General features: G+C 37.6%; 1 protein-coding gene across 3 annotated transcripts in view; it reads right to left on the reverse strand.

Moving 5' to 3' along the window:
• The window catches only part of gadl1 (glutamate decarboxylase like 1), a 119,492-nt gene that overhangs the window by 70,514 nt on the left and 23,446 nt on the right, over positions 1 to 25,532 (reverse strand). For all 3 annotated transcript variants that reach the window (XM_031903417.1, XM_012964839.3, NM_001045610.1), the window contains 4 exon segments: positions 24,216 to 24,388; positions 22,062 to 22,188; positions 3,245 to 3,335; positions 945 to 1,051 (listed from right to left, as the gene is read on the reverse strand). In XM_031903417.1, the coding sequence (XP_031759277.1) occupies positions 945 to 1,051; positions 3,245 to 3,335; positions 22,062 to 22,188; positions 24,216 to 24,359 (469 nt within the window). In that variant the 5' untranslated portion in view covers positions 24,360 to 24,388.

Below are 25,532 nucleotides of genomic sequence, written 5' to 3' on the forward strand. Positions count from 1 at the left end.
CATTAGTGACTTTTAGCAAATCATATGTATATGGTATAGGAATTTACCTGCAATACATATATTTTTTCTGATACACAGCTGAGAAAAGAGCAGTGGGTAAGTGGGTACAGGCAAATAAAGTTGGCCAATTTTAGATTAAACTGGTTGACATGAATGACAAGCTGGCAAACCTATTCAGTAGATGAGATATAATCACAATAAAATGAGCATGCTATTGTGCCTAGGGGGAACAAGTGTAAAGCTAGCCATACACGCACCGATAACATCGCACGAAACCTCGTTTCGTACGATATTCGGTGTGTGTATGGCAACTCGGCGAGGCGACCGATATCACAGGAGGCTGCTGATATCGGTCAACTCACCGATCAGCAGATTAGAAGATTTTGATCGGGCGCCATAGAAGGCGCCTGAGCAAAATCTACCTTCAGGGCTGAATCGGCAGAAGGAGGTAGAAATCCTACTGTTTCTACCTCCATATCTGACGATTCAGCCCTGAACGTCAGTGGAGGGTTGAAACTATCTTTCGTGCGACCGATGGTGAGGACAGCATAAGAGTTCATGCAAAAGGATCATATTCCCTGGGTGTAGCACTCTGCTCCATGGTCTGGAATCTGGTACAAGTTGCACAGTGCAGCATTGGCAGGTCTGCCCTTACTTCCTGCTATAGGCAATAAAGGCTTTTTAACAGCCTTAAGGTATGACAATTCAAATAAATAAACGTACGTGAAGAAAGCATTATGGATAATAAATGCTATACCTACTGTATATATCGGTTATTGTACACGGAGTAATTCTTAGGTGTTTGTCCTCCACATTTGTTGGAACATTAAAAACAAAGTCAAAACACCAGAACCACCCCTTTGCCCATCATTTTGTTCAGTGAGAAATGTGTGAAAGGTGTTTGGTTGCTGCAGTCCATCTGGTCCTGCTTATGACCAACTTACCAGGACTAAATATCCCATCACCTTCTTTCCAGCCTAGAAATTCAATCATTTTCTTCAGAATAGCTTCCTCAGTTAGTATAAATACAGGAGATACTTCATAAGTATATCTACAAAATGTAAAATTTACTCACATAAACAGAAATATCCTAACAGGCATATTAACACAGTACTTTGATACAATTAGTTCATTCTGTATGGTTCTAAAAGAATACATTTCAATATCTCTCTTTTTATCCTGCATTAGATATTGTCATAGGAAGATTTATATAGCTAATGTTGCTCTTACAGAAATTAGAAGACTTTACTGATGCATCAGGCAACCACATAACAAAACACAACATTTCTTACATTAAAAAAAAATGTCATAGTGCCAAACGCTTCAATAAAAGCTGGCTCATCCATATATGCTTTTGTAACATGCTGAGATCATTTTATCTTTAGACTGATTGTTTTCTTCTATCCCAGCTGTGTAGTTTTACCTTGACTATACTGGTAGTATTACTTTTATTGCAATTGTAAAAATACAGCACCCACTCCAACTGGTAAGGAAGCTGGGAAGATAGTAGGGGAATGGATTTTAATGGAAACATATATGTTTAACAGCTTAGCAACACAGCTTCTTATCATTTAAAATCCCTATTTTCAGTAACACCCTCCTTGTGATTGAAAACCCAATGTGAATAATTTGTGTTCACGAGTTACTATCTATAAGCCAGTCTTTATTTGGGCAGCTTGGTTTACATTAACATTGCAAATTGTATGTTAGGTGTTATGTACCCTACTCACCATCAGCTTTTTGTTATAGGTTCATATTTCACCCACTCTACCTAATAGGAGTTAATGCTGTGGATTAATATGGTCATGCAAATTGCAAAATAGGCAACCTAAACACTGTGTGTGCAGTTCCTATTTTGATATTTGTATGAGCAGAGTGATACAAAGCCAGGTATCCAGAGAACATCAGCACCACCATCAAAGTCTCTGCATTCTGAGCGTAAGATGCACAACTCTGCTGTAGATTAAGGTCAGTCTTTAAAACTTTAGTAAAGCAGTGTTATTTGTTCCAAACCTGATTATTTCATCTAATTTGTAGTGATGAGTGAAATTTGCAAAATGCATAGAAGTTAATAAGTGTTTTTACGTTGTTTTTACTGGATTTTTTTTTCTTTTTTTCTCACTCCAAATGCATAAACGATAGTGATGAGCCAATTTTTTTGCCAGGCATGGATTCGCAGCGAATTTCTGCTTTTAACCATTGGCGACTTGTTTCGCAAAACCTCAGTGAAAATTCGCTGCAAAAAAAATGAATTGCGCGGAATTTTTTTTGGTGCACGTCAAAATTGGGGGCAGTCGTGTCAAAATAAGGGCGTGGTCACGTCAAAATGGGAGCGGTCTCGGCGAAAAAATCACGGACGACAAAAAAATAGCCGCGGGCGACAAAAATTGCAGGACAAATGCACTTCGCAAATTTTTCGCCATTTCGTGAATTTTCTTGCTGTTTTGCAAATTTTATAGCGAAGCGAAACGGGACAGATTCGCTCATCACTAATAAACGTCAATGGGTGTTTTTTCTCTTAGAATATTTTTTTAGAAAATTTTTGTCAGTGTTTCACAGAATCCATGCCTGGGGTAAAACTTTGCTCATCACCACTAATTTGACTTTACTAATGCCTTAAGCACTGCTGTGTACATTTGGGGCAAAGTTTGCAACAGGACTAGAAATCCAAAGTAACCCACAATTAGGAAGAAAATGTGCTAGCAATTTCTTTGAATACAAACATGATTGCTTGTTACTAGAACTGGTGCAATGTTGCACCTTTACACTGGAAACATTCTGTCTAACAAAATCATAAACCTTTTGGTATCCCATAACCCCACTATAGGGATAGGGGGGAAAACTTGGGTCAGAAATGAGGCAATTTATGATAGCTAAGATACTCAAAAACGTTTATAACGGGTACAGATGTTTAAACAAACTATTTGGGTTTCATGTTTAAATCTGAAAATGATTATGTCTGGGTGACAGGTCATGATCAAAGTGCTGGCCCTTTGATCAGTTAATCTGCTAAAAAACAGAATGTTTTGAAAATCTGCTGTGATTATCATCCTAGCCCATAAAGGCATCACCTTCACACCAATTTTGTTATGTTTTCATACTCTAAAGCTTTTTGACTGGCAAACACAGTACAACACTTTTTACTGTTTTCTTATTCCAAAGTTTTATTTTTCGTCTTTGTGGCCTTTGGAGTTCTGAAAATAGTCACAGGTACAGTTTCAGCTACAGTTCTGCCAGTACTTACACACTTGGGTTCAGTGCCTCAGTTATAAAACGAGCAGCTAAAGAGTAATGATCCATGCCAGCATACAGCTGATTGAAGAACCTTGGGTGACCTAGAAAATAACAAAGTCATTTATGAGTTGGCAGGAGTTACAAAAAGATGTGCTTATTTTAAATGCTATATTTGACTCATAATCTCAGTTGCCTTTCAACAAATGGGCAGTATATTGAATGTCTCTAGTACTTATCTATTATTAATACAAACACGTCTGCAATATAGAAGAGCTAGTCATTTAATTTTGCACAGATCACGATATTATTGTTTCTTTTTTCAAAGGTCTACTGACACCTATTATCAAAATTCCTTGTATTTCGAATGGAAATCATTTTACTTTTCTTCTGGCAATCACACCTTAATCTCACCTCTTTGCTTCCTGAAGTTGGTAGTCTCTTATAGTAGGGGAGCTATGTGATCTGAGCTGTGAAGGAGGTAATGGAATGGGTATCATGGGATAAATTGGGGGAGGAGTTTTTGGAATGGTTCCACAATATACTAATTAGAGGTATGAAAGAAGCATGTATGATGATTTTACTATGACAATTCTTTATTTTATAGTTACTACTAGGTTTTACATGTAATGTACTGGAAATTTTGATAACACCAGGAGGGGATACATCAATGAACTGCGAGTATGGCAATATGGCAGTTGAAGAGGTAGATGATTTAAGAATTAACTGCCTGAATGTTTTTTGTTAATGAATCCCTTGTGATGTGTATCCTGTAACAATTCTAAAACAGTGCATCTCAGTCTCACAAGGTTTGGGAAGACATACTTACAGTATCATATATACCACATATAAATGTCCTTAGATGAGTGGTCTATTTAGTTACATTATTACATTATTTGTGCAATCTTATGACAACTTGGGTAAAAATAAATCATTAAAGGAGAAAGAACTGCTAATAAAGTGCCCTTAAGTCTCCCCATATTTCTCCCATTCAGATGATCAGAAGCCAAAAAGGAAGAAAAAACGCTGAGCTGTGTAAAGAAGATTCCCATAATGCCTCGCTCCTGCATCAAGACCAAGACCGGTGTACATACAGTTAGTTATGAGTCAGCTTCCTGCTGATTGGCTCAGATCCACATTCCTAAGGGGGCGGGAGTGAGTTCTTAGCATTCTTGAGGGAGGGGGAGCAGGAGATGGGAGAGAGCAGAGGCATGAGACCCGTAATCCAGAATGTTTGGGACCTGGGGTTTTCTGTATAAGTGGTCTTTACGTAATTTGTATCTCCATACCTTAAGGCTACTAAAAAATAATTTAAACATTAAATAAACCTAATATGATTATGTTGCCTCCAATAAAGATTAATTACATTTTAGCTTAGATAAAGTTTTATTATTACAGAGATAAAAGGAATCATTTTTAAAAAATGAAATCTATGAGAGACAGAATTCAGAGCTTTTTAGATAACAAATTTCCAGATAACGAATCCCATACCTGTACACTCCATTCCTTGTAGGAACCACTGGGCTCACACACACACACACCAAAGGCACATACATGCTAGGTTACATGAGCCAATGAATGGATGCAGCAGCTGTGCCTTTTTAACTCCCACACTTTATCCTGTTTCAGTTTGATCCTGCATTATTTCCTGTCAGGTGATCTCTGAGGTAGCAAATGTTGATTTTTAAATGACATGTTAATTATATAATAATTGCAGTTAAACCTAGTGGGTCTGTCCAAACACTATGAAAAATAAATGTACTTCTATTCCATTTGTCATCAAAATTTCAGGATATGTATTTATTTTCCTTATCTTCCAGCATAGCCCTTATTATACAGTACTTGGTGTCATTATAATGTATAATGATGACTATACCGAACAATGTACAGCATAATTTTTTTGGGCATGGTTAATTAATACTTTATTCTATATTCCTACATTAATTATTGTGGTGGTTATTATTATTAGTGATGATAGTATTGCTATAAAATTACTATTTGAATTACCTTCTATAAAACAATAGAAATTAAAAAATGAAATGATCTTCCATAAAATGAAAACCCCAGCATTAATAAAATCTTAAGTCTGCGGTGCTTGGAACAGTACAACTCGTTTCTTCCAATACCTGTCAACATTTTCTAGTAGATCTTTAAAGCTCTGACGATTGGATTCATTTATATATAAATGAGTTATGTCACGTATCCAATTACTCTTGTCACTTTACATTTCATTTTCAGCTGATGTTTCTTGTGCTTCATTCAGACCAAACTCAATTCCTATGTTATTCTTTATTAGCTGACCATGATGTGTATAGGCTCATATCCAAAGAATCTGAAGCAATTTTTTTTTAATCAATCATTTTGATATCAATCTTGTTGGAAACGCATCTTTTATCAAAAAGAGCACCATAGTACCAATTTTAAATGGAAAATGACCAATGACCTTTGTATTTTCCATTTAAAATACAAAGGTCATTGGTTAGCTTTTAATATGAACATGCATTAATAGTCAAAAAGTGCTGTTTTTAAATAAATACACCATATTGGGAGATATATTTACTAATTTGATATCTATTTCCTGTTGCAGGTATGGGACCTGCTATCCAGAATGCTTGGGACATGAAGTCTTCCGAATAAGGGATCTTTCTGTAATTTGGATTCTATTACATACGTTTTTTAAAAAGATAATTTAAACATTAAATAAACCAAATAGGATTGTTTTTTCTTCAATAAGGATGAATTATATCTTAGTTGGAATCAAGTACAAAGCACTGTTTTATTATTACAGAGAAAAAGGAAATACATTTTTAAAATCTGAATTATTTGATTAAAATGGACTCTATGGGAGATGGCCTGTAATTATGGGCAATACCTATGCTTAATTTAAATGTGTGATGCCACAATATTTTGGAAAATGCATGAATAATGGTTTATGGGAAAAGCAATCATTTTAAAGAACAAGGACAGACAATTGGGCTCATTAAGTTCACAAATGAAGTGAGAAAATGGCAATTCTGACCACCATGGTTTTTTCTAACAATGTTTTTTTCCCTCATAATTCCAGGGTCATTGCAATTGCAAGGGGGAATGTGCCTGCCGCAGTAGCTTGGCATCTGTTGCAATTGCTGACCTATACCAAAGAGCCTGCAAATAAGGAACTGTAAAGACGAGTAGTTCGTAACTATCCAGCAAAGGGTTTATTGAATAAAACAACTGTTGCCTTTGTAGTGCAGTTGTAGTAATGTTTACATATAACGCATTCACTGGTACCACATAGGAGATGGGACTTGGTAGGATTATGCTCACCTTGTTGGGATACTTAGTATGTGGTATGGATCCCCACCCGTGGAAACCTCCCAGGAAGTGTAAAACTAGCTCAATCCTTACTGAATACAAGTGCTGCTCTTTCTAGCTTGTGTCTATACTGTACCTATGAAGTATACTATTACAGGTGGTCCTTTTGGTATCTTAATACCTTAATTAAGGACTTCCTCACCCTCAACGTTTTCTAAGGGACTATTTATCTTCGGGCATTCTTTACGCACGCTTATAAATTAGAATGCCAGAACTGTACAGCCGGCAGTGAAAGGTCGGGGGTGGGGATGGCAAGCAAAAGAGCTCAACTCAAACCCGCCCGTGACCTGAAAATGTAGTGCAGAGGTCATGCTGAACCCACCTGACCCTGGTGCTGGCCCGCACATTACTACACCACACATATATATTCAGAAATATATATTTTGTTTATAGGAGGTCTGTAACATACAACTGTCATCACTTTCATTTCCGATTCCAATAAGCAGTTAATGCACTACTGAATAAGAGCATCTCAGCATTTAGGCTGCCCTTTGGGGATTGTATCTATGATACACCAATAGGCCTGTCTAACACTAGTGAAGCAGCACAATGCCAATCATTCTCTTTTTAAATTACACCTTTGCCCTCAGTGTGTTTTTAGAGTGTTTCTGTGACAAGCAGCACTATAAATCACAACAAAAGAAATGACAGTTTGAGAGCAGAGAGATGGATTACTATCTTGCAAACGCTGAACACCACTATATATAAAAATACTGTGTTGGTTTTATTTGTTATTTAATTTAAAATAACGGAGCAAATGTAGTGCAATGCATTGGCCTTCACAGAGCTACTGTCAGAAGTGTGAGAGATACATTCTCAGACCCCTTACCCTTCATGCAGGACCTCGCAGTAGCTCAATGAATGGTTTTTGTACATAATTATTTTGAAACATTTATCACTATATCAGAGATTGCTGAGTGCCTGAAAATAAACAAAACATTCCTAACAGTACTAAATTGAAACTCACCGCTTAGAAACCTCATAAGCAATCTGGACTCTTTTAAAGTTCCGCTCTATAAAGGATCCACACCTGCTGGTAAGCATCACCCTTGGGGATTAACAACAGTATGGCAGTCACTGAGCCACCACTGTTAGACTGTGAGCAGGCAATAATGCATGTGAAGGCCTTAGGGACAGAAAAACCCTTAACTAAGATGACACATATGGCAAGAGAAGAACCTCATCTCAAACTATAGGTAAGTAACAGTCATTTGAATAAAAAAACTTAACAGTCAGCTACTAGAGATGTAGCGAACTGTTCGCCGGAGAACTAATTCGCACGAAAATCGGGTGTTCGCAAGTTCGCAAGTTCGCGAACTTTTAGCGAAGTTCGCAATTTTGGGTTCGCCTTAGCTGGAGACAAATTTTGACCTCTCACCCCAGAGCCAGCAGATACATGGCAGCCAATCAGGCAGCTCTCCCTCCTGGACCACCCCCAGACCACTCCCTTCCATATATAAACCGAAGCCCAGCAGCCATTTTACATTCTGCCTGTGTGTGCTTGATGAGTTAGCATAGGGAGAGAGCTGTGCAGTGATTTGAGGGACAGTTTAGGTAGCTTTGCTGACTAGTAATCTACTTTCTACTGCTCTGTATGTAGCTGCTGGGGACAGCTGTCCTGCTGATCTCATCTGCTGTAACCCAATAGTCCTTGTAAGGACTGCTTTTATTTTCTGATTACGGTTACTCTTCTTTCATTGTGTACTGCAGCTCCGTCTGTGTGTGTTGGAGACAGGTGTGCTGCTCATAGTAGTTCACCCCCAGCACCAACCAGAGATCACTTTTTTTTTTTTTTTATTATTAATTTTTTTTTGTAATTTAAGTTACTGTTCTTTAACGTGTCCAGTGCTGTTTGCTGTTATTCATAGTAGTGCATCAAACACGTTACACATATTAGTGACATTGCATTGCAATAAAATCACCTGAGCGATGTTTTTCCACCAGCAATAATATATTCCGTATCCACTACTGCAGCATTTTGTCTTTGCGTGTGAACCGGCTGTAACCTTTACACGACTTGATTGGCATGTAGACGCCGGACGTTTTAAAGCAGTTTATTACACAAGTTTAGAAATGTAGTGTGATTTCTGCCCTTTACAGCACAAAACGCAACGCTGTGTCAACAAAGTATTTTTCAGAGACATTTTTGCCCTTGATCCCCCTCCTGCATGCCACTGTCCAGGTCGTGGCACCCTTTAAACAACTTTAAAATCAGTTTTCTGGCCAGAAATGGCTTTTCTAGGTTTTAAAGTTCGCCTTCCCATTGAAGTCTATGGGGTTCGCAAAGTTCGCAAAAGTTCGCACTTTTTGGCAGAAGTTCGCAAACGGGTTCGCGAACTTTTTTTGTGAGGTTCGCTACATCTCTATCAGCTACGATGCTGAAATGAGACTTTATTTCAGGAGCTGCAAGGAATAGAATACTGAGACATAGCCACAGGTTGAACAATAATATCCATGGTATGGTAACAAGACTTTCTGTTTTACAGAAAAATATTTGCAACAGTAGCTATGTTGTACATAGTGCAAGTGTATACTGGTAGGCAAGAAGCAATAGGGTTTCTTGTGATTACAGGAAACAAAGGCAAAGAAGCATAGTTAAAAGAGCTGGGCTTGCTGCAGCAGTTACAATCGTTGCCTTTAATTTGTAGGAAAACTACTGAACAGTAGTCTACTGAAGCAGAATGGAGGTGCAAAAGCAGTTAAGTCAAATAGTAGATGTAGTAATGAGCAGAGTCTTTTTGCTTTTCAGAATAAAAACTCCTGCATGCAAACAAGTTTAAAAGCAAAGAGATGGCTGTTTGGAGGCACAGAGGCAGCATGAATACTGCCTGTATCACTGTGCAGGTACGCACTTCCATGCAACATGCTCACATAAATAAAGATTGCCGGTAAATCTCCTGTAGGGGCGATGTCTGCCCAACTAGATGAGCTATTACCTCAATCTGCTGTCTAAGCACTGGCCTGTCATTAACCTCTATCCAGAGGGGGTCCCAGGCAGAAAGACCTATGCATTCCCATATTATATATATATATAATGCACCACCCAGTGGCTGCTAACTAAAACTGCAGGGATACTCCCTGTTAACTATTAACCTCCCAAACCACTCTTGGGAGCCTGTACTAGGGGAACCATCCTAGGGGCCCAATTTTGGAGATCCCTACACAAGTATTCACACACTATTTGTTCACCTCTTCCCCCCTCAGCCTCCAGTACCTTTCCTCAGGGGGACTCCAAAACCGTCTTTCAAAGGGTACCCACCAAGATACTAACTCCTTTTTGGGTGGGGCACAAGCTGCCCTTACTAAATGTCTGCCTCCAGTGTCGGACTGGGATCCCAGGGGACCACGAGAAAACCTTAAAACGTGGGCCCACTCTCCAAACAATTTTTCCTCCTTTCCTCACTCAACCACTTTATTATCTTAGTCTCTTTTTATTAACATGCCAGCATCTACCCTTCATCTATTTCTCCTCTTTGTTCCCATTCTGAAATAGGGAATGACCATGAAGTGGGCCAAATGGTAAGGAGCAGGAGGGCCCACCGGGTATCCTGGTTGGCCAGTCTAACATTGTCTGCCTCACATCCCTAGGATAAGTACAAAATAATCTTTATTCTTACTACCCTGACAACATCTCCCACTGGTGACTTGAAAAATGGCATCCTGACACAATTCTAAAAACATTTGGCATTAAAATAAATAGAATGACAAGTGGAAAGCTTGGCAGCATGCAGTATATAAAGTAAGTAGCCCCAGTAAGTGAAGAACTGTATGATTAAAAAAAGAAAAAATAAATAGCTTAAAAGGAGCCATTGGCTAAAATAGCTTAACAAAGCAAAACAAATAATGTTTAAGTCCACAAGCACAGTGGGAAACCTGTGAATTTTCATGCAGTGAGCTGCTTTCACCGCCGTGCGATGAATTTTTCTCAGAATCCATGACTGGAAAATGATTTTGTCCAGCACTAGTAATTAGAGAATAAAGAATGAGTTGCAGGCTTCTTAGATAATGGCCTGCATGACTCATATGATCACTATACTGTAGTTCTAAAGGAGTTATATTAGGTTGTAGTTGTAGTTGTCGGATTCCTCACTGGCCCAAATCTCGATACCCTGTTCAGTGTATTCTGCACACAAAGGCATTTTATCTCATGGCGCAAGCTTGTCCCACCTATGACCTGTGATGCTAGATTACCTTTAGAAATACCTGCATTTATTCTCAAATTTGATAAAATTGAATACTGGCTACAGGATATTGCAAGTTATGTGATTTTATATGAAGCAAACATTTTAGTGTTAGGATCATTAGGTTTCTTGCTCAAGCCTCTCACAACTGCAGTGGTTTGGATAATATTCATTCCTTGGCCCATGTCTGTTTTTGTGCATATGTGTAATACATATAGCCTATTATAAAGAAACTATAAGTATATTTAATGAATACAGCCAGCCAAAACCTTTTCATGAGAGTGAAAAAAAACTGAAGTATATATGATTATGGTGTTTTGGTCATAGCATGCAATAAATATGAAAAGCAGACATACTGGAACAGTCAAGTGGTAATGGTTAAGTCAAGAATTATGTAGGTTAAAAAAAACAATAACTGAGCTACAACTTAGTAAAGTAAAGTCTTACAGAGCCAGGCAGCAATTTATATTGGATGAAAATAAGAATTTTACTGATATCTGGTGGGATTGTTATGAAGGGGGAAATTCTAGGTGGATTTATGCAAGACAATGCTGACAATTTATTCTAGAGATTTAGCATATAATCGGCCAATTAGTCACTGTCAGGTATTAATGTTTCACTAAAACTGCCAGATGTAATATCTGAATTAAGAGACTGAAAGAGAAACCGTGCTACATCAAAGACAAAACTTGCTAATAAAAGTTCTACTTTTCAAATGAATAGAATAAAGCTTGACTTGAAAATGCATGAAAAACAGCAAATTAGCAAAATAGCCACAGTTATTTGTGACTGAGAACTGATATGGATTTTTCTCAAATGTTCACAAAATCGTTCTGATTGCAATAGTCATGATGGAGCTTAGTAACAATTATTCAAGGTTTTTACTGCATGATTTTGATAAATGCGCCCTTGATAACATCACTAAGCACCATTAATATGTACATTTTTACAGGTTGTATATGTAACTATTTACAGTGAGCATGAATGCATTTGTGTGGGTGGTTGTGCATTTTATTTAATGTTTATGTTTTAGTACCACAATTCTCCATCTTACACTTGCATTATATCTAGTGATGAGGGAATCTCTCCCGTTTTGCCTCACTGAAAAATCTGTGAAACTATTGAAAAATTTGTAAAACGGCCAAAATTACACTAAACACGGTTGACATGGTACCATTTTCTCACACATTACTTTTTTTTTATGCAACCGTGCCCAATTATTCGTGACCATGCCTAGTCTGACGCGACCGCACTGAATTTTTGCAAAATAATTTGCCAATGCCACAATGCAGCTATTCACTGCAAATCCCTGCCTACTGAAAAAAATCACTCATCACTAATTATATCCAGGGCTGCTCCTGCCCTGGTGTGAACCTTGCCTCAGGTGGCAGAGAATGGCTAGTTACCTGGGGCAGCAAACAAACCACCTCTAGTAACTTTAAAAGCCAAATTTCGGTTTTTTTAAACAGAAATTCAGCTCTTTTAGTACAGAGAGCGCAGTAGCAATGTACCCCCGCCCCCTTGGACCCGCTCCGACGTGGAAAGGGTAAGCACAGAGTGGGCAAGGGGGGCGGCAGATGACAGTTTGGATCTCCATACCTTAAGTCTACTAAAAAATCATTAAAATATTAATTAAACCCAATAGGATTGTTTTGTCTTCAATAAAGACTAATTATATCTTAGTTGGGATTGAGTACAAGGTACTGTTTTATTATTACAGAGTAAAATCCAGTTTTCTGGTTAACGGAGTTTTCTGGATCCCATACCTGTACGATTTTGTTTTTAATGGCTGCAAGCTGCTTGTAAACCAAAAACTTAGATTTAAGTGCAAGTGTAATTTATCCATAAATTCTTTGCATATTAAAATGAAAGAATATATAACAAATCTGAAATATGAACTTAAAGGAGAACTAACGCTTAACTAAAACATAGGCTAGAAATGTTGTACATTATGTTTTGTGCTTCTGTACCAGCCCAAGGCAACCACAGCCCTTTAGCAATTAAGATCTGTGCCTCCAAAAATGCTCCCAGTAGCTCCCCAGCTTCTTTTTTTTCGATTCACTGCACTTGCTCTGTGCTGCTGTCACTTACTAAGTTTAGGGACAATATAAGGCTGATTAGTAATTTACACAGATGATTACTGCATGGCAGCTCTGCAGGCAGTGCTGTTAGCATCAGACTTTAATTATCAGCCCATTAGGATCAGCTTAGATGACAGACAAACAAAAGTTTCTTTGCTTGATAATTTCTGACAACCCCTAAGCTCAGTTTCTCAACAGCTGCTCAGAGCACACTGAGCATGTGACAGAGTCCAGTATGGTCACCCACTGTGACAACTTTAAAGGACTAGATCATTACTACTATAGAGATGTTGAACCTTTAGACTGGTTCAGTAACTTCATTATATAAAATATGACATGTCTAGCTATATTCATTTTTAGGGTTTAGTTCTCCTTTAAGCAATAAACACTGACTGCAAACTTTCTTTAAAACTTATTTCAACTAAGAAAGCATCAGTATGCTGAAATATATTAGTATTGACACCCCCTGAAGATTTCAGATCCTATAAATGCATAAATCAGTTCATAAGCGAAGGCACAGGCTGGCACAGTAGTACAGAGCAAGACCATATTAATAACTTTAGCACCCTATCAGCCTTAATTTCAACAACTAAACTGCAGTACTTTATGTAATCACAGTGAATATTAACCTGTAATGTAGATCAATAGCAATAAAATACACAGGGGCTGGATAAGCATCCAAAGAGGCAATCCAAAAGACTTCAATATTGCTGAAACACTTTTCCATCTGTTATTTTAGCAACACATTTCTTATTATATTTGCCCAAGAGAATTCTAATGAGAAATTTCATTGCAGCCTGCAGGTCAGGGATGAGCCACTGATGGAAACTATAAACATAAAAGGACACTAATGAATTTCTAATATGGAAATTAAAATGTGGAAAAGAACATGAAGGGGGGCAGGGGCATTCAAATATAAAGAACATTCTGCATAAGTGTAATTCTTCTGAATTTGTTCTGATTACAATATTATCATCAAACACAAAATTCATTTTGTACATAATAAACACTAAAGGTCCAGTCAACAACAAAAAAAAATATTTTCCATGTCATTTTCTTAATTAAGAATCTTGTGTTAATACAAAATATACAAGTTCCTTGTCAACAAACAAAAATGCTGTAAATATGGACATGAATTTTGTTTTCTTTGGTGTCACAATACAATTGTCAGCTACAACTGAACTCTTTTGAAATAAAAATCATCTTTTAGACACAGAATAAATAATTTAATCTATATTTTTGGTGAACAAATGGTACTTATTTGATCAACCAATATTTCTTCCATGGTTTGTTTAGGGGGACTCCAGTAATACATTTACACTAACTTTTATCTTATGGCACATTATTTAATTTATTTATTTCCTGCTATTTTTATATAGCGGCAACACATTTAAAACAGATATTATACATCATGCACATTGGTCCCTTCTCCAGAGGAGCTCACAATCGACAGTCCCTATCACCTTTACACACACCTTATGGTCAATTTAGTCAGGAGCCAATTCACCTGCCTGTATGTTTTTGGAGTATGGGAGGAACCCCACGCAATCACAGGGAAAACATACATACTCCTTGCGGGTAGTGCCCTGACTGGGATTCAACTCAGGACCCCAGCACTACCAGGCAGAAGTGTTTTGTGGTTTTTGCCCCCATACCAAAACATTACAAGATTAAAATGAGCAGGATATGAACTATATAATTATTTTGTTATAATTTTATTTAAAGGAGAAGGAAAGGTAAAAACGAATTAAGCTTTATCTGGTATGTAGGAAGTCATGTCAGTGCATTGCGCCTGATCCTATGCTCTCAGAAACACCCAGGACTGTACAATGGAACTGCTTTCAGATAATCTATTGTTTCTCCTACTCAGTGTTCCTGCCCAGTTTCCCTAATTTCAAAAACCAGGCAGGAAATATTGACCCGGACATCCCTCCCATAAACCAGGTTGTCTGGGTCAAAACTGGGCAGGTGGCAACCCTAACACAGCGACTACCTTAGACGGTTTCTCTGTCCCTAGTCTTCCCCTGGCCCTGGCACAAGGTTATTATAGCCTATATTGTTTGACATCCTTTGACAAATAGAGTCAAATTACTACTAATTATTTTTTGTATTTCAACAAGACTTTATTGGAACAGCATAGTAAATGTTACAATTACTTTTATAATAATTCTTGCATAGTGATTTGTGGGCAAATGTAAATTACATTACAATAATATGAAAGTAGTATGGAAAAAAGGGAAAGAAAAAAAGGCGAGAATTATGTAGAGCACAAAGAGATGGGTGGAAGAGCCATGGACTACCTATGAAAAGAGAAGAAGGGGAGCCATGTGGGGATCAGACAGAGAAAGATAAAGAGGAGCAAGAGGAAAAGAAGAGAAAAAAAGAGAGGAGAAGAAGATAGGGAGCCTGAGGCTGGAGCTGGCTGGCACATATATGGTAAGTAATAGGCGTTTCGTAGTGGTACATTTATAAATGTTATTGTTATCAAGTTACAACTTATTGTGGGATTGTAGGTAGGATATCCAGGGTTGCCAGGTCATCACAAACTCCTGTTGTTTCTTTCGTAACGAGGAGGTAATCTCCTCCATTATATATATATCCTTTATGGTGATGAACCATTCATCTATAGTGGGTGGGTTTATATCCCTCCAATGTCTCGGGATTAGGATCTTTGCTGCTAGCAGCATTGGTAGTAAAAGACTATGTTTAAAGACATGTTCAGGCATATCAGTACAATGTAGGAGTACCAATTGGGGGGTAAACGTTATCTGGCAACCCAGGATATCCTGGCATATTATTTGTACAGCATTCCAAAAATGAGACAGTACTGGGCATGTAAACCAAATATGGGATATGGATCCTTGGGCAGCGTGGCATCTCCAACATTTATCGTTTGACAGTAAACCCATTTGGTAAAGTTGGGAGGGGGTCCTATACCATTTTGAGAGGATTTTGTATGAGTTTTCTTGGTATCTGTTACTGATGGAACATTTAGCTATAAGTCTAAAAATTTTCCTCCAATCTTCTTCCTGCAGTTTCAATTGGAGTTCCTCATTCCAGGCACGTGTAAAGTAAGGTAAGTTTGGATATTTTTTTGATAGTATCAATTTGTAAAGCCGGGAAATCAGGTGGTTGTTAGGTATTTTAGAGTCGCATAATTTTTCAAACTCATCGGGAGCTCTATTTGCTTGTTGTAGATTAGGATTCTTGTTCAGATAATGTTTTATTTGGATGTGTCTCCAATGGTCTCTGTTGTCCCATAATGGTATATTTGCTCTTATCATAGAAGGTTTATCCGGGGGTTCCATCACATGGTACAATTGTAGGTTTTGTATTCCGAAGGCATGTGGGAGGCCGTTGTCTATTAAACCAGGAGGGTATTCCGGGTTTAAGCTTAATGGGATCATAGGAGAGGGGTATGGGACCAGATTGTATTTCGGGTTGAACAGTCTCCAAAATGTAGTTAAAGCTTGGATCTGGGGATTGTTACCCACATATAATTTAGAATGGATATCTTTGTTCCATATAATGTTTTGTATCGGGAGTGTTGCCCAGTAATTCTCCAGTGTTTTCCATTGTTTGGTTACAGCAACCTGTGAGCGTTCAGTTAGCTTAGTCAGTAAGGTAGCTTGGTAATATGAGGTGAGATCAGGTAGACTTAGACCACCTAAGTGTTTGGGCATATATAAAATAGATTTTCTTAGCCTGGGACGTTTTTTGCACCAAATAAACCTGTTGATGGTCGTTTCCAGTGATTAAAAGAAACTTTTGGGTAAACAGATGGGGAGTGTCTGGAAAAGATAGAGGATTTTGGGTAGTATCGACATTTTAATTATATTGATACGACCCATCCAAGTAAAATGTGGAAGGTCCCAGTTCTGAAGCAGCTTCTCAATTGTAAGAAGCAGGGGTTTGAAGTTATATAAATAAATGTTGGCTAAATTCTGCGGAACAAGTATTCCCAAGTATCTAATTTTGTCCCTCTGCCATTTAAACGTAAAGTTCATTTTTAGCAACATTTCCATTTGCTTGGGTAGGTAGATTGGTAGTACTTCTGATTTGGACATGTTAATCTTATAATTAGAAATGTCCCCATAGATTTGTAGCTCCTTCATGATGCATGGCATAGAGATATGAGGTTTTGTTACAAACATCATAAGATCATCTGCAAACACTGCTGCTTTGTATTCATGTGGCCCCACCGACAAACCTTTAATATCTTTGTTTGCTCTAATTGCTACTAGCAGATGTTCCATACATAAGACATACAATAAAGGGGATAACGGACAGCCCTGCCTTGTCCCATTTCTAATCTGGAAGGGTTCTGACCTGATACCGTTGATTTTTATTTGTGCTGTAGGGTCTGAATAAATAGCCATTATCTTATCCCTAAAAATGCTAGTGAGACCTAAGCCCTCTAACATATGTTTCAAAAATACCCAGTTTACTCTGTCAAAGGACTTCTCTGCGTCGGTGGACAGGAGCAGGGAGAGTATATGTTGCCTCTGGGCTATGGCAATTAAGTGCAGAATTTTCATAGTATTCTCTTTGCCTTCTCTCCCTTTCACAAATCCTACCTGATCCCTATGGATAAGGAGAGGTAAGAGGGGATTAAGTCTCATTGCTATGATTTTTGTATAAAGCTTTAGGTCTGTATTCAACAGGGATATTGGTCTGTAGCTGCCACAGCCAGTAGGATCTTTACCTTGTTTGTGAATGATTGAGATATGGGCCAAAAGGAATTCTTTAATTTAGTGCTTGGGCCGGTCCTATTTCGTTAATGAAGTTTAGGAATAATGGTGTAAGAGAGAGAGCAAATTGTTTGTAAAATTGGCCTGTGTACCCGTCAGGTCCCGGAGCTTTATGAGGCTGTATTTGTTTGATTGCATCAAGAATTTCTTGGGAATGGAATGGAGCACATAGTTTTTCTAAAATGGGAGAATCAAGTTTAGGGAGCGGGTATTTTGTTAGGTATTCCCTAATCTTGGCAGATAGTTTGTTCGGTTTAGTCGTTTGGGGGATATTGTAGAGACTTTCATAGAAATTTTTAAATGCCATTGCTATTTTTCCTGGGAGCACTTGTATCTCGCCTTTTGCATTTTTAATTTTGTGTATATATTGGTTTGTTTGCTTATCCTTTAATGCTCTAGCTAGAAGTTTCCCAGATTTGTTCCCAAATTCATAGTATTTCTGCTTCAGTCTTATCATATCAAATTTTGTTTGGGTATTAAGATATTGCTTTAGCTCTAGCCGTTTATTGGTGAGGGCTTGTAGGCTATCCTTATCTAGGCTCACTTGATGCTGCGATTCTAATTGTTGAATTTCTGTAAGTAGTCTATTTAAATTGCTTTGCCTTTCCCTTTTTAACCTGGCTCCATGTTTAATTAATATGCCTCTAATGACGCATTTCAAGGCTAACCATTTGGTTTGGTGTGAGGATGGGTCATTTAGCACATTGTTTTTATATTCCTCTATAGTGGACTGGAGATCTGCTTGGCATTCGCAGTCCTTCAATAAATTATCGTTCAGCCTCCAATTCCATATATGTTTAGGTCTGTTTGGGATCTGAATGGTGGCTGAAATGGTAGCATGGTCCGACCATGAAATACTATCAATGGAGGCTTGTTGGAGCCAATGGAGATGATGCTGGGAGATAAATATGTAGTCAATTCGGGAATATCTGTTTTGTGCGTAGGAATAGAACGTGAATTGTTTAGAGGAGGGGTTTAAAAATCTCCATGAGTCTATTAGTCTGAGTGTCTGTAGCTGCTTATGTATGCCTTTTATTGTTTGGGGGGTAGAGCTGGAGATTCCTTTAGAGGTATCTAAGGATGGATTTAAGGCTACGTTTAGATCCCCTCCCATAATGATGGCCCCTTCTGCAAAGTCCGCAATCTTATTGGTTAATTGTGAGAAGAATTTCCCTTGCTTTATATTGGGCGCATAGATACTTCCTATGGTGCACATAGAATGATACAATAGCCCTTTTATTAATAGATATCTCCCATTTTGATCAGACAATATTGTCTGTAATTTAAAATCCACTGTGTTTCTGATGGCTATGGCAACACCCCTGGTTTTCTGTAGAGGATTATTGCTGTAAAACCATTGTGAGTAGGTCCCTAACTTGTGCATCGGGGGAGCTTCTTTTCTAAAGTGGGTTTCTTGTAGGATAACTATGTCACCTTTCTGTTTCCGCATAATTTTAACAATCTGCTTTCTTTTTTCAGGAGTGTTTAAACCATTCACATTCAGGGACAAAATTTTCAAGTTACCTGCCATTGTGTATGTTAAGGTAAGTATTATTGTGCCACAATAGTTTATACCACCATATGTTAATCATAATATCGCTCTGAAACTTCCTATAAAGATAGAAGAGAAGTATGTGCCAGCAACTATATACAAGTGTGTCAATTACAATTACACATAATATTAAGAAATAACTCAGCATAATTGCACCTTTCAGAAAACAATGATATGAGTGGGACCAATGCCTTTTGCCTTCTACCCTGCGGCAGGCATTGTAGTGGGCCCATTCTTAAACTCGGGGGGGGTATGCCCTTTCGGGGTTTCTGCATAGCCTTAGTGGGTTACCGTTTTTACTGTGTTCCAAGCTAGGGGATCGCCCGGATGGTCAAAATAGACATATCGTTCTGGTTAGGGTAAATTTAGCATGAAAGTGAGCAAACAAAGTACAGTATATTGTTACCAGGTATGGTTACCAAAGTCAACCAGGTTCCATGGCTTCCGTACGGTCTCCATTTTTATCTGTGATTTGTCGTGGCCTTTTCCTTTTGGCTTTAGGAGTGGAGACTTCAGTCCAGCTCTCTCTCATTGGGAGGGGGACTGGCTCCGGTAATTGCACAAATTTTATCCATTCCGCCAAGGATATCTCTGGTGCGTTGCAGGCTTGTAGGAAGAGTTGGATATCCTCTGGGTATGCGATCGTATGTAGCTTCCCTGCGATCGTAGCTTGTATACTAAATGGGTATCCCCATCGGAAAAGTATTTTCCTTTCCTTAAGGGTGTCTGTGAGCGGTTTCATCATCCGCCGTTGTTGTAGAGTGAACCAGGAAAGGTCCTGTAGTATTGTAATCTCAGCGTTCCCGTGTTTTATAGTTTTCATGTGTCTGGCCTTGGTAAGGATTTCGTCTTTAGTAGTGTAGTGCAGAAGGCAGCAAATTACATCTCTTGGCTTCTCTGATGCCAGCCCCTTGGGCCGTAGAGCACGATGAATACGTTCAATATGGATCTCCGTGGCATCAGGCCTGTTCAATATAGAATTAAATATAGACATCACTGTTGGCTTTAGCTGTGGGGGTTCTACCGTCTCCGGGAGGCCCCTTAATCTTAGATTGCATCTCCTGCCTCTATTATCTAAGTCCTCAACGCGTCTAGTTAATGCTTGTATTGCTTTACCTTGCAATTGTGCCACTGTCAGAAGTGATTCCACCGAAGTTTCAACTGTCTCTAGCTTCGTTTCCCCTTCTGCAGCTTTAATGTGTAGAGACGCAATCTCGGCTTTGAGGTCTGCTACTTCTTCTTTAAGCATTGCCTTAATTTGTTGTGCCAGGTTTATGAAATCTTGTTTGGTTGGCAGAGTTTTAAGGTATGTAATTGTATTTTTTTCAGATACGGAAGAGTCGCCATCAGATACGGAAGAGTCGCCATCAGGCTCACCTCCGCCCGCCTCTGCGGTGCTAGGCCCCATGACGCATCTCTCTTCCTCAGCGTCGGACGGCATCAAAAACTTTTTAAGGAGCTTCTGTGACTCGGTAAGTTTGTTTGTTCTAGGGTTGTCTTTTGTTAGGTCTTTAGTTTTACCGTGTTTGCCCATTTTAATTGCGATCTCTGTCTCTTTCCCCACAGGTCTGCAGCGGAGCTCCAGAGCTATGCGTCCATCCCGTTGAGCAGTTGGCCATGCCCCCAAATTACTACTAATTATTATTTCTTCTTTAAAGTTTTTAAAATTACATAGGTTGACATTTTCCTCTCAGTTGCTTTAAATTATAAATTATTTCATCAAGTCTGTCACTAAATTTTCTCACTCTTCCTTGGTAACTGGAAATCAAGATTTATTTGACCCATAGAATAAACAACACTCTCCTATTAAAGGCAGTTTAATTAATCATTTAGCACATAGAACAGCTTTGGGAGTTGTGTTACAACAATGGCAAGGAAGGTCAATGGAACAAAAAATATTTGCAGATCCCTGATTTCTGGAAGCTGTTTTGTCTACATATTCCAGTTTTTATAATTTATTGTTTTCCTATTTTTTACAGGGAGTGAAATAATGACCTGCTTAAATACATGTTTAGAAAAAGATGTCAAATTATATTTTGATAAAGGCCACAAAATAGTTGCCAAGTTATGCAAATAATAATAATATATGACTGCGTTTATTTAATTCATTATTCCTAAAGAGAAAACATTGTCAGCAGCATTGTATGCACTTCAATGCATTTCCCATAACATGCTGCTTTTATTGGTATGTTTTGATGTTATTACTACATCTTTTTTAAACTTGCACTGTTTCTAAGCAACATCACAAAACCCTTTGTGTTACACTCTTTTCTCATAACTGCCAAAACAAATCTCTCCCTTAATTCTTCCCTGAACTCACACCTCAAGTCTAGGTATCACTAAAGACCCTTCAGCAGTCAGATTAAAGGTATTAATCTGATTTGTACTATAAGTAGAGGTGACAAACCTTGTCACTACAGTGTTATTAACTGTCTTAAAATGAGCCTGGAAAAGACAGACGTTCAGTTTTGCCATGTACAGTAGCATTTGCAGTTTTACTTTTAATCAGTTTGTTGTGCTTTATAGCACATACCTAGGAATGCTAGTTGTGCAACTGTCATTTTAACCTTATTTTTTAACAGAGACACTCCATCTTTTAAACGTTGTTCCAATCAAAGTTTTTATTTTTTTCTCCTCTAAAGGTATATCACATATTGCTCTTGCATAATGCTAACAGTCAAAAATACAGTTTATAAAACAGTAAAAGGGGTTTTACGGAAATAACCCTATTCTCCCATTTACGTTATCTGGGTGATAAAATGCCTCGGTTTCCTGGTGCTTGGTTTTGCTCCCTCATTTCAAAGTAACACCTTTTCAGATATATTGTCTTAGGTTTATGCATGTTGAACAGCATATATTCATTAAATCTATAAAAATAGACTATGTGTGTGTGTAAAAGCTTTGTTCTTACTTGTTTTTACACTGTATTTTATGACGTTCTTGCAAAGCTGGAGAAGTTTCTCATGGGGTTCTCCATTATCTTTAATATTTAGGTCCAGCAGTTTCTTTAGTTGCTCTGGTTCTTGCCATTCACACACCTAAAATAATAATTATAACAGATTGCAATATATCAACTAGTGCAAAACATTTAACTGTCATCTCTACATTGGACACACATTGGACATTGAAGAAGCACATATTTCAGAAATTTACAAACACCACACCTCACAATTCCTCATTATTTATGTGCAACAGTTTGGATTAATGGACCTGAAAATCATGAGTGAACATCTCAATGTATAACTGGGTATAGCCAGGGCAACTTAGGGGCAGAGGGTAAAAACTGACCAATTTTCCAGTTAAAAAGGGGTTTCTGTCGTCATTTACTATTGTTTTGGTTCTGTATGTGACCAGCTAGAGGTAACTCTACCAGTGTATAATAACTGAGCTTTTATGCTTTGGAAACATGTACATGAGAACAACCATTTGTTACTCAAGAACCTTCCTAGCATCAATCAAAAGCCAACAGAAACTGTGGTGTGTTTTCTGGTATGATCCTGAAGCAATTCCATAGTGATACAGAACAAACATCTATCCCTTGCCTTTACAGTTTCCCTCCACATGCTGTTTGGGAGCTGGTGAGTAAGCTGATACTTTAAAAACATGATTTGCTAACTCAGCCAGCAACAAATATATATTATATCTGCTCCCAAAGTGAGGAAATATTACCATGTATATCCTTCTACTGTCCTACAGTGGATGAATTACGAGTTTTCATAACCCTCTGAATTATGCTATAATACTCCCAAATGAATCTTTGTACCATCTTGTAGGATAAAACCCTAAAAATATCATGCAGCAGGGAGAAATATAGCATTGGCTTGAAAATCTCTTTTTGTTCTAGTCAAGGTAAAAATAATTTGTCTACAGCATCACTAAACTTGCTTAAATAATACTATTTCAACTGGAAAATTATTCCTTAGATGGGTCATTTAATTTAACAGCCCTACTACTGATAATGTACTTTGAATATAAATTTGAATAAGTATATATCTCAAATGCCATCAGACCGAACTATAAATATGTGGGACAAATGCTAATGAAGTGTTAGAGACTGTAATGCATCTTGCACTTAATTGAACTTAAATCACATACATGGTATATCAATGAAAATAAGCTACAAGCTCCATTTGAATGGCTGCAAGGATATTTTGTCTGTACAAGTTATGACTAGCATTATTTTCTGAAAGATGATATTGCTTTCATGTGGGTTTAACAGCTGACAGTACAATCCATTGGAGAATATTTGTGAGAGACTTCTCAGGAAGTCCTTTTACCCCAAGGACTATAGAACCACCTAATTGCCCAGGATGGCATAACACCCACCCTTGGAAACAAGAGTTTGGTACTAAACAGTAAACCACTATCTAAAGCTTTTTACATGACAGTGAAATAAGGATCTTTATGTCACTATAAGCTGAAAAATGTGTATTTCTGTCTATTGAAAGCACAATAGGAATACATTAATGTGTTTCCTTTACAAATGTAAATGGATTTTAATACCTTAATAAAATTATATGGAAGGCATTGAGAAGACATAAGGAATGAATTAAGGATAAATATGTTAAACAAATGTTTTTTAAAGGCAAAGAAAATTCTCAACAAGTATAAAGCTCTGTAGCAACAAACTTCTCATTGAGTGCTAACAAACTATAATTTCTTTGTGCTGGTAAGTTTCTACAGGATACACTACTGTTAAATGTTTGGTGCCTGGCATAGGCCTTTTAATAATTCAACCACTTCCTTTACATCTTTTTTTCTGCACTGGTCAACATTCATAAAATCTAAAAATGGATCTATTTAGTGATTCAATATTTTCCACTTCCATTTTTGTTTTTTGCCATTTTTATAGGTTAACGGATTTTGTTGTTTCATGATATATTTATCTAGCACAGGATGTGCAGTCAAAAAGACTAATCATTTGTATATTTTCCACTTCGCCATATAGCTGTCTGGGTATTTTCTTCCTTATGCATCAGTCTCAGTTTGTTTAAGAGGGATAGTTATCTGATCTATAATCCTAACTCATTTTTTATACATTAAGTAATACAATCAAAGTGTTTACCTTCTGATTAATATCAGATGCCTTGTACACAAGTTCATTCATTAGAATCCTATATACGTCTTCTACAAATTTTTCTCCAGAACTGCTGTCTATTATTGGTCCATTCAAAACAACACCATCAACAAGCACTGCGTTCCTTTTCATAGGCCTTGTTTCCTGTTTGTTCTTATCAACTGCAAAGAAAAAAGAACATCAAATTTTAATTAAAACCATTACGCAGATTTTTTTTTTGTGCATTTTTCATTATTCATTTAGAAGTGGCAGAGATATCTCAGCAGATTTACATGTTCCAAATATGATCCAGATCATCATAAGCCACAAAATGGCTCAGCTTTGAAGTTTTTTAACCATATTGTACGTGTAGTTTTTAAAAATGCATTTTCAAAAGACTTGAATAGTTTAGAACACCACGCAAGGCAAATCTATACTGTTCAGATGGATCAAGTGTAATCGGTAATATAGCATTTATATTTTGAAGGTGTTTAGTCTTAAAGCAATAATAATATTTGCTATTAAATTGGGCAGTACAAGGGAATCTAAACACTGCTGCTCACTGTTTCTCAAATACTTTTATATTGCTGGAGTACAAATCCCACCATATTTTAACATATTAGCAGAAGTCAAACTGGGACCTGTTGTCCAGCAATATCAGGACTGTATTCTTAAAGTGGTAACTCCAGCTCCCCAGAGTTAGCAACTCCATTAGATGCAAAATAGTTCTCCAGTTACACTGGTTCTACTTTTGTTACATTACAGTGTAATATAATAAAGCCAAAATTACACTGCTAGAAGCCAGTCAAAACTTAAAAATGTCACAGTCAAACAGTTATACTTTAAGGCAGAATGTAAAGGGGACCCTAAGAAATAATTTCATATCCGATGCTATTATGCTAGTAGAGAAAAATAAACTTTACTTTCACCATATGAATTGTTAAAATCTTGTTTACTTTATTCATTTGGAATCCAAAATTAGAGCATAAAGGCAGGCGCTATTTTTTTTTATTAAGGCAGGCTTGCATCATACAAAAATCTCATGTATGTATGTATGTATGTATAACTTTATTTATAAAGCGCCACAAGGGTACGCAGTGCTGTACAAACTTACAAAATTACACACAGGGAGGACAAGTGTTATAATAAATACAATACATATCTGTATAAATGTACAGGGAATAAGTGCCATGTGGTATGAGACACAGTAGGAAGGGGGTACCTGCCCCGTAGAGCTTACAATCTAAGTGGTTGGGTAACATACAGGCACAAATTGGAAGGTAAGAGTGCACTAGGTATGGGCATTTGCCCTTAAGCGCAGGACTA

The sequence above is a fragment of the Xenopus tropicalis genome, chromosome 6 (genome assembly GCF_000004195.4).
Source record: "Xenopus tropicalis strain Nigerian chromosome 6, UCB_Xtro_10.0, whole genome shotgun sequence".
Taxonomy (NCBI): Eukaryota; Metazoa; Chordata; class Amphibia; order Anura; family Pipidae; genus Xenopus; species Xenopus tropicalis.